The 10505-nt window shown below is 35.2% G+C and overlaps 1 protein-coding gene across 1 annotated transcript; it reads right to left on the bottom strand.

Annotated features, from left to right (window-relative positions):
• Positions 1–6080: 6080 nt before the first annotated feature.
• LOC131060327 (putative pentatricopeptide repeat-containing protein At3g23330) lies at positions 6081–8837 on the bottom strand. Its single transcript, XM_057993506.2, has one exon. It carries the CDS (start codon positions 8442–8444, stop codon positions 6201–6203), a length of 2244 nt encoding a protein of 747 aa, XP_057849489.2. The 5' UTR covers positions 8445–8837; the 3' UTR covers positions 6081–6200.
• Between the last annotated feature and the right edge of the window lie 1668 nt (positions 8838–10505).

Genomic DNA, 10505 nt, shown 5'->3' on the forward strand with positions numbered 1-10505 from the left:
CAATTAGTGAAAAATGAATTTTTGGTGGGCTTCTACAAGCCTAAATGTTTTTGATTTTTCGGTTACAATAATATTTTTACAACTCTCTATTACAATAGCACTACTATGTGTGAAAACAGAAGCACTATATTAATGACAGAAGCGCTAAAATAAATACAACCGCGCTAAAAGAAAGACAAACGAGCTAAAAGACTATCAAACAGAATAAAATTATGTCAAACAGAGAGCGCAAAAGCGCTAAAACTAGGTACGATAGCGCTAGTTAATGGTCAATAGTGCTATAATAAGGACAGTAGCACCAATTGGAAGACAATAGCGCTATTATGATGAATAATAGCACTAAATCACCAACTTTCGAAGGCACTTGAGCGTGTTCAATAGCACTAAAGTGCGACCTGTGTGTCAATTTAAACAAGAAAAGTTAGTAGTTTATCAAATTCGATCAAAAGGTTTTGTGTTCGATTCACGTTGGGTTCACCAAATGATGCACTGCAAAAAGGATAATGTTAGAAGACACAAAACACACAATATCAAACGTTAATGATGTTAGTCTTAAATCAGAAATGAAAGACAAAGGAAATCACTATCCTAAGCAAGCATATCAAGAGAGATATCAAACACAAAATGGAAAGCTTAACAAAACGAAGGAATGCAATGAAACATCCCCAAATGCCCTCCAACATGTTTTGTAGTTGCTCCTCCCTTGTTCCTCTCCTCTCCAAGTTCCAAATGAGTGTAGCTCTCAGTAGCTTGTTGCATTATTTTGGATGTCTTATGGAGATTCAAGATTGAAAATGATTAATTATGCCAATGCAAGTGTAAAACAAGCTAAATATGAGATGTTATTTAATTAACTAATGTTAATTTTAGCCAAAAGACAATGTGGATTTATGAATTTACTCTAAAATGCTCTCTCAAATTAACTATAACTTAGATGCATACAAGATTTCATGATCTAGATTATGAAGAAATGAGCTCTATTTATAGGGAAAATGGAGCAATGGATGGTTGAGATTGAGTAATCTCAACAAGGGTCAGGATTGATGGATTTATGATCCATGTGAGGGTTTTCAACCCAATCCCAAGATGACAAATGTCAACATGAGATGGGTTGAGAGGAGATGGAAGAAGCATTAAATGCTTGAGATGACTTGAGGGTTACCTTAATGTTGAGTTGAATGAATAAAGCCATTATCCAATAAATAATGCCTTTATACAATGGATAAACTCTTGTGCAAGAGTTAGTGGGAATAACCATAGTCAAAGTAATGTATGCTTGAGGAGACACATGGGTTACATGGAGGCTGAGTTAGAGGTTAAGCCTCTAACCATGTGGGCAAGTGTAATTAACCATAAATGGTTATGTAAGAGCCATTAATGGTCATGTAAGAGCCATTAGTGATTTGGAAGACTTTAGGGGTTAGCTTGTTGAACACATAAAGCATTAAATGCTTTTCAAAGACTTTGAGGCTTTGAGAAGTGACTCCAAGTTGCTTAGGAATGTGACAATAATTAGGGGGTGGGATTAGGCTAATTGGAAATGGTTTAGAAGAATCTAGAGTGGGTTTAGTGAACAAGTGGGTTTGGTGGGTGAGGGAAAATAGGATTTTTATTAGAATAAATTACTTTATTTCAACAAAATAGGCGCAACTTGCATTTGTAGGAGAATGCAAGTGGGGGGGATTTGTTTAGTGATTTAAATAAATATTTATTTATTTATTTAAAAGAAGAAAGTGGTTTAAATTAAATAAATATGTTTTATTCATTTAATTGGTTTAGAGGTGTGTTTTTGAAGTAATTTAAATAAATTGGATAATTTATTTAGTTAATAGAAGAAGAGTGTAAGGATGGATTAATTAAATACTAATTTAATTAACTGTTGGCTAGTGGATTTAATAATCAAATAAATAGGGGATGACCCCGCAATGCAACGGAAGTTGCAACTCTGTGTTAATACGGAGGTTCCAAGTTCGAAACTCTCGAACATTGCTTGTGTCCCCGTGACATCTCTAGTGGCCCACGCAGATTTCGTACCCAGACATTCCCGAGCTGGTAGTGTTGATTTGGGGGTGTTAATACCCATTTGTTTCCGTACACAGGTGTTGGTTGGTTTGTCCATGCAGGTAGACAGGATGCATTGGGTGATTGTTTGTGCTCGGTGGCCCGTGCAGTTGGAGGTAAGACACATGGTGGTGCAGGGGGAGTTGCTTGCATGGAGCAGAGGTAGCTGATGCGGCGAAGGGGGAGATATAAGGAGTGGAGAGATAAGGTGTGCATAGAGCGATAAGGTGTGATAAGCGTAGCGACAAGGAGTAGGTCCAGATAGCAAATTGGAGGTGTTAATACCTCATCTATCAAGAAATATTCTCGAGGATGGGGTCCCCCTATATGTGGCCCCACTAGTTCGTAGCTCCGGTCAAAAGCGATTACCGATCAAAAAAAAAATCAAATAAATAATAAATATTCATTTAATTAAATGGACAGATTTATGTGACTACATAACCTATGAAAACCCTTTAGCAGAAAGATATTTATTGTACTTATTAACTAGACAATCAACTATATACATGATGTGATATACCCAAATGCACTAAAGAATTTTTTTTCCTTAGGAAGAAAAACAAAATCCTAAGTATGATTCTTCACTAAAGAAAAATAATCCTCTACCATAGTTGTGTCCCACTTTGGAATACCTTCCACATATAAAAAATTTATATTGAGGATAATCCAAAATAGAATGAATGGAAAGACTAACACCTAATTTCTATGAGAGTTTAATGGAAATATTAAGGATCTCACCAATTAAAGATCCAACTACCTCAAGAATAGTTTAGGGTCATTAAGGATAATTATATGCAATACGAGTTGGATCTAGAACAACATCCTCATCCTCAACGAATAAGAAAACCTTAAGAGATGAATGAGGAGAAGGTAATGAAGGAGAAGTTGGTGATGGAGAATCCATAGGAGGAAATATATCATCTACTTGGACATCCTACAATTTGAACAAGAAATTTTTAAAAACATGACCACATAACTTATAAGCCTTAACATCTTCATACTAGCCAACAAATGAGTGGTTGAGTTTTCCTCTCTATGTCATTTGCTAGCCATATAGAATGAATGCTCAAACCCCACTACCAAATTCCCAAAATTAAGATACAATACATATTGACGTGTGATCGAGCCTCCTTAAGAGTCATATTTTACACTAGCTTACATGACATGTGATTCTTATGTGATTGGCACAATTGATTGCTTGACTCAAACAAGTGGATCTTGTGCTCTTTAAATGAATCATACACTTTTTCATCTCTTATTAAGTTTTATTCTTTCTCTTAACCGTATCATTCTTCTAAGGAGTGTGGTGAACTATAAGTCAATGTTGAATACCATGCTCATTGTACAAAATCCATAAAGCTAATTGAGGTTTTCCACCCAATTACTATGCATATCCATCTAATAGAAAGAGAAAATTGTTTCTCCAAAAATGTCTTTTAGGTCCTGAAAGTATTAGATAACCTACTCTTAATAAATTACGTCCATCCAGATGTAGAGAATTCATCAATGAAAGTGAATACATACTTGGTCCCTAAAAATAAAGATTTTAAAATGAAGTAATAAAGACATGTCTATAATATTATTTGTAATAATAAAGACATTGAAACACAGACTCCTCACTTATCCCTTAATATTCCTAATCAAGGAATCAAAAAAAAATACACAAGTTGGGTGGCACTAAAATAGATTCATTCCCAAAAAATATCTAATTTATCAAATATCTATTTTTATGCATTCCCCATTTAAAATTCTTCCCAAGACTAGTAATAGCATGTAATAGAATTAAAATTTTACAAAATAATTTGACAAAAATACATAATTATCGAGTTGCCCTAACAAAACTCTATGCCTTAGTTACACTTACCAATTTAGAATGTTCTTAAATTTTGTTGGGGAAATCTTAACTATACCATCACCAATCACATTTCCAAGATAACCTAAACATTTTTAAATGAACTCACTTCTTACCATTTAACCACAACTTGTTCTCTAATAAAATGTGTAATACCTTCCACAAATGCTCAACATTCTCTTTGTATGTCTAGCTAAAAATTAAAAATATCATCAAAATAAACTATGGCACACTTATCAATGAGGGCAAATAGCACTTCATGTATTAACTACATAAAGTTTGCCAATACATTACACGACCCAAACTAAAGCACTAGCTACTCACTTAATCCCTACCTATTCTTGAGCATTGTTTTATAGATATCATTTTCTTTTGCCCTTTCTTGCTAATAACTAGGTTTTAAATTTAATTTTGTTCAATATCTAGTACATGTTGAATGTATGTTGCTTTTAGATTTGATTGTCTAAGTGTTGTTTGTATCAAACTTATCTAGCATTGATCTAGTATGTTGTTCAAACTTATCTAATAAGTCATCAAAGCATTGAAAAAGGTATAAATTCTTTATTGTAATTATATTTAGTGTCTTGTAGTCAATTCACATATGTCATGTTCCATATTTCTTCAGCACTATCATAATCAAATAACCATACATTGAAGTGCTAAGTCACGTGGCTTGTTGATCCAATAAATTTAATAACTATTATTTACTTCGTTGGCTTTAAACTACTTTATTGATACAAACATATATTTTGAATTGCGCAACTTAGAAATAAATGGATCTTATTTTCAATAGATCTACAAGAGGTAAACCCATTAATAAAAAAGATCACCAAATGGTGAGCCAACCAATCTACATTTCCTTCCTTGCCTATATGGAATCCATGCTTTGTTTAATCTCTTTCACTCACTCTTCATCTTTCTTTTCTTACAACATCAATGGAGAAAAAAAACATTTGTAGAACTTATCAATCACTTTGGGTAACATGTCATGGATGCATTAGCCTTTCCCACATATGATTTTATCATCCTTTCTTCTCAGTTCTTTTAACCAATAGTATCTCAATCTATGAAAAAAAAATCCATTTCATTCACAAACATATGGCTACCAACTATTTTACATATATCTAACAATACGGCATTGATTACCTCATCCTTGAATTTTATTGAATATGAAAAACTAATTGTTCCTTATTTTTTTGTTACACTTATGCTCTCTATTTTGCCAACCCAAGGAATAATATTTTGGGCCATTTTTATTTTTGCCAACTCATGTTCTTACACAATACTAAGAAATTAAATTTTCTTGGGAAAAAGTATAAAAAATCTCATTGATTTTTCTACTTTTCAGCTAACTTTCACGTGGAAAAGCTTGGTAGAATTGTCAACTTGATCTTCATTACAAATAATATTTTCCTTCTTTCACATAGTTGTAGAAGATATTTGAGCATCCATGTTTGGAGTACACTCAATCTCCTTCACCTTATGCAAAGTTACAACAACTTTGTTCTTAAAAAAAATATACATGGACCTAACTCCAAAAGTAATTTCTAGTAGGAAACTTCATTTTGACATTTCTTGTCACAATGTTTGCAACTTATAAATCGACTTGAGGTTTTTATCAATAATAGTTCTCCCAACTTAAATAATATATATTACGTATATTTTTTTATTATTTTTCTCATTAATATTTTCTGTTTATATATTTAACAATTGATTTTACAGATCCTTATTCTCTAGCATTACCAAATACCCTATCACTATATATACTAATCTACAATGAGGATCTACCTCTAGCAACCCAAGCAACATCCACAATTTTTTACAGACATAGGAACTTCAAAGGATGGAACTAGTAGATTGTTCTATTTGGTGCATAAAAATTAAGAAAATGTAGTTTTCCTGAACAAAATGTAAAACCCCATAAATAGATTAAAAAAATCATCGTTGTTGAATTACATTTATTTATTTTTAAATTTAATTTTAATTTTTTTAATTTATCTAAATAAATGTTCCCTACCATCCCTAACAAAACTATTGCCATCCCCAAAACTATATCTCTACTGTTCCCCGTCTCAGAAACTTGGAGGAACCCTTGTATATAAACATACGAAGACAACAGCAAAGGTCTAGATGTTCAAAGCAAAAGAAATTTTAAAGAATTAATTAATTGAAAAAAACACTTATTAAAAACTGAAAATAACACCTGGTCCCTCCTTTAGGACTGCAGATCTGATATGCTGCACCTTGCTATACTGCAACCCTAGCTTAACAATTGCTCCATTTAACATCACCAAAAATCTCCACAAGAACAGTGACCTTGTTTAAAATGATGGAACCGGTTCCCATCTCTCACAATAATTTGTCTTGCAACAATCTTGGAGATAAACTTGGTTGCAGTGTGGCAATCAACACATACTCGAAGGTTTTTGACTACTCTAATGGTTGTTCCAGGGGGCGAATTTATCAATCCATATGCTATTGCCAACTTTTCACTATGATGGCAGAGGAATAATTCTTTTTCCTCCTCCTCCACATCATTCAGTGCATGTTTCAAATCTGAAACATACCCTGCTGCCTTCATCTCTGAAGACAGTTTCTCCAACATTACATAGATCTCCTGTGTCTGTGGGTGTGATCTATCTCCTGCACAAAAAACATGTACCATTTTATGGCCTTCAATCCAACTACATCCTGGTAATTTTTTAACTCCTCTATCTTGCATCAATCTCCTTACCATTTGAACCTCACCCAGCTCGCCCATTTCTGTATAAAGATTTGACAGCAGAACATATGTGGAAGAATTTTTAGGATCCAGCTCAAAAAGAAGATTTGCTGTATATACTCCTAAACCTAAATTCTTATGTGATCTACAAGCACCAAGCAAACACATCCACGCATCCACCACAGGTTTATTTGGCATTTTAATGAGAAAGTTGAAAGTTTCATCAAGATATCCAGCACGGCCAAGAAGGTCAGCCATGCACACATAATGATCAATTCTAGGTGTAATGCAGTAATGGTTGCTCATGGCATTGAAGTATTTACAGCCCTCATCCACTAGACCTGCATGGCTGCATGCAAATAAAACACGAGTGAAGCATACATGGTCAGGGTGTGTTCCAGAATGCTTCATTAGTTCAAAGAGTTCGAGAGCATCATTGAAAAAGCCATTTTGTGCATATCCTGCAACTGTTGCAGTCCATGATACCACATCTCTTTGAGGCATTTTATCAAAAATTTCGCGTGCCTTATGTACGCTTCCACATTTCGCATACATGTCTATCAGTGAATTTACAACTTCAATATCGGATGAACATCCACATTCAATTATGTTTTGATGGATGTCTATACCCTGTTCTAGAGCTCCCATTTTACCGCAGGCTGGGAGGATACTGGCAAAGGTTGTGGACTCTGGCTTTACACCTGCTAATTGCATTTGCTTGTAAGTTTCCAAGGCCTTTTCATAAAACCCATTTTGTGTATATCCAGCAATCATTGCAGTCCAGGAAACTGAATCTCTTTGAGGCATTTTATCAAACAGTGAACTTGCCTTGTGTATGTTTCCACATTTTGCATACATATCTACCAGGGCACTTGCAACTACAAAATCCGACATAAACCCGCTTTCAACTATGCTTTGATGGATGTCCATACCCCATTCTAAAGCTCCCACTTTGGCACAGCCTGGGAGAATGCTGGCAAACGTTGCAGAATTTGGCTTTAAACCTGCCGATTGCATTTGCTTAAATGCCTCCAAAGCCTTTTCGACAAACCCACTTCGTGCATATCCTGCAACCATGGCATTCCATGAGATGACATCTGGCCGAGGCATCTCCTCAAAAAGCCTTATAGCTTCGCCAAGAGCACCAATTTGAGCATATCCTGTAATCATTGTATTCCAGGAGACCACATCTTTTTGAGGCATTTTGACAAACAGTTCGCGCGCCTTGTGTATGCTTCCGCATTTTGCATACATGTCTAGCAGGGCATTTGCAATTACAACATCTGATAAAAATCCCCTTTCCATTATGCTCTGATGGATGTTAATACCCTGTTCTAAAGATCTTATTTTGGCACAGGCTGGGAGTATGCTGGCAAAAGTGAACTGATCAGGTTTGACACCTGTTCCTTGCATTTGGTGAAACATTCTCAATGCCTGGTGAGCATTCCCATGTCTTCTATAAGCTGCAATTATCACATTCCATGAGAAGCCATCTCGTTCTTTCATGCCATCAAAAACTTTCCGAGCATTAACCAAACTCCCGCACTGGACATACATGTTGATAAGCTTATTTTGAAAAATTGGGTTTTTAGCAAACTCAAATACCCTGTGAGAGATAAGTGAGTGGATTCGTTTACCATCTGAAAGCGCATCCTTGGTAATACAGGTCTGCAGTAGTTGAATATATATAGAAGGCTCTACAGGAGGGTTGTGGGCAGTAAACAAAATGTGTAGCGCTTCCTTCAATAAACCATCTCTGTATAATGCTGTGAAATTGAGATTGAGATTTGCAGTGGATGGCATTAGCATTGAATTTGGCTTTCTTAATTGTAATTGTTACAGGCTTCAATCTTGCCTTCTCTGGTGCTGGGTTTAGTCGCCAAACCCGAAACATAGGGTTTAAATTCACGTAGACAGTTGATTTCAGAAGAATATGACCAAAATATTAGAATTGTCTGTAATATCAAATTCCTATGCACAGTTGATTCCAAAAAAATATAAATCATGAATAAGGAAACCCCGAACATCAGACATAAATTCACATATACAGTTGATTCCAGAAAAGCATAGTACTGCTACGATTGAAGTGTTGGAACTGTCAAAAGTGATTTTATGGCCATTTTATTAAGCCGATAGGCTTTTAGTGGGAGAAGTTCGTCGCGAAAGTGCAAGACATTTCGGTGACCGTCGGAATGTTTCCCTGCCAGCGTTCTTCCCGACGTGGTGATGTGACGGTTGGCTTTTTGCATCATGAGGTGTTCGCTCGCGGTGGACTCGCTCCGTGAGCACATTTCTGGAAGCGACGCTGTCTTTAATGTTTTCCTCTCCGACTGTGCACACAAATGTCGACGTTGTTTATGGGCGCTGTTGAACCCTAAAATGTATTTGATTTTGTTGTTGTGCTAAGTGTTTTGCTTTGCAAATTTTTTGGTAATGTTGAATTTAGCCATCGACTTAGGTTTTTTGCTCACTCTGAGTGTTTTGTTGGTGTCGTTTCTGACCTTGTGGCCGTGAATGGTTTTAGTCTGCAAAGTAAGTGTTTATTTTAGAATTTGTTTAATTTGTAACGTTTTTTTAATACTGTGCTTATGTTTTTTCATGGTGTGCTTGCAGGGTTCTTACTTTGTTTGTGTTGTTTCACTGTTTATGGTCGTCACTTCTTTCATCTGCAAGGCAGGTGTTCACTTTCACATGTATTAGGGTTTGTGAAGGTGTTTGCTTCCTCTCTCTCGGTTATTGCTCTTTCATAATCAAGTTAAACATCTTTACAGTTGGTAAGTGTTGTATGTTTTATGTTCTGTATTTATTTTTACAGTTTATTTAGTTTGTAAAGATTTTTTATACCGTGCTTATGTATTTTTGTCGTGTCCTTGCAGGGTTATTACTTTGTTTGTGTTGTTTGATTGTTTGTGGACGTCACTACTTTCACTCTGCAAGGGAAGTGTTCACTTTTACAGGTATTAGGGCTTTTGAAGGTGTTTGCTCTCTCTCTCTCGGTTATTGCTCTTTCGTCATCAAGTTAAATATCTTTACAGTTGGTAAGTGTTGTATGTTTAATGTTCTGTGGTTTAATATCCTCGGTTTTTGGCGTTGTTATGTTTGTGAATGGTTTTACTCTGCAAGGTAACTGTTTATTTTTACAGTTCATTCGGTTTGTAAAGATCTTTTTTATATTGTGCTTATGTATTTGTTACATGTCCTTGCAGGGTTATTAGTTTGTTTGTGTTGTTTCATTGTTTGTGGACGCCAATACTTTCACTCTGCAAGGGAAGTGTTCACTTTTACAAGTATTAGGGTTTGTGAAGGTCTTTGCTATTTCTATCTCAGTTATTGCTCTTTCGTGATCCAGTTAATAATCTTTACAATTGGTAAGTGTTGTATGTTTAATGTTCTCTGGTTGAATATCCTCTGTTTTTTGCGTTATCTTGTTTGTCAATGCTTTTAGTCTGCAAGGTAAGTGTTTATTTTTATAGTTTGTTTGGTCTGTAAAGATTTTGGATGTCAATACTTTCACTCTGCAAGGCAAATGTTCTTTGTTTGGCTTCTAATTTGTCGGTCTCTCTCGGTTATTGTAGACTTTGTGGGATTTGCAAAGGTGTTTGTTATACTCTGCTTAGAATTTTTTCTCGGCATGAATGCTTTCACTCTGCAAGGCAAGTGTTCTTTATTTGGCTTCTAATTTGTCGGTCTCTGTTTTTAATTTGTGGGTCTTTCTTGGTTATAGCTCTTTTCTAATCCTGTTAATTTGCAAGGTTATTGTTGTTGTTTTATTCTTTGTGGTTGTGAATACTTTTGCTTTGCAAGGCAAGTACAAACCTCTTAACTTCTTCCTTTACAGGTATGCTTCATTTATAGGTTTTCCATGTTTAA

Source organism: Cryptomeria japonica, chromosome 11 (genome assembly GCF_030272615.1).
Source record: "Cryptomeria japonica chromosome 11, Sugi_1.0, whole genome shotgun sequence".
NCBI classification, from domain to species: Eukaryota; Viridiplantae; Streptophyta; class Pinopsida; order Cupressales; family Cupressaceae; genus Cryptomeria; species Cryptomeria japonica.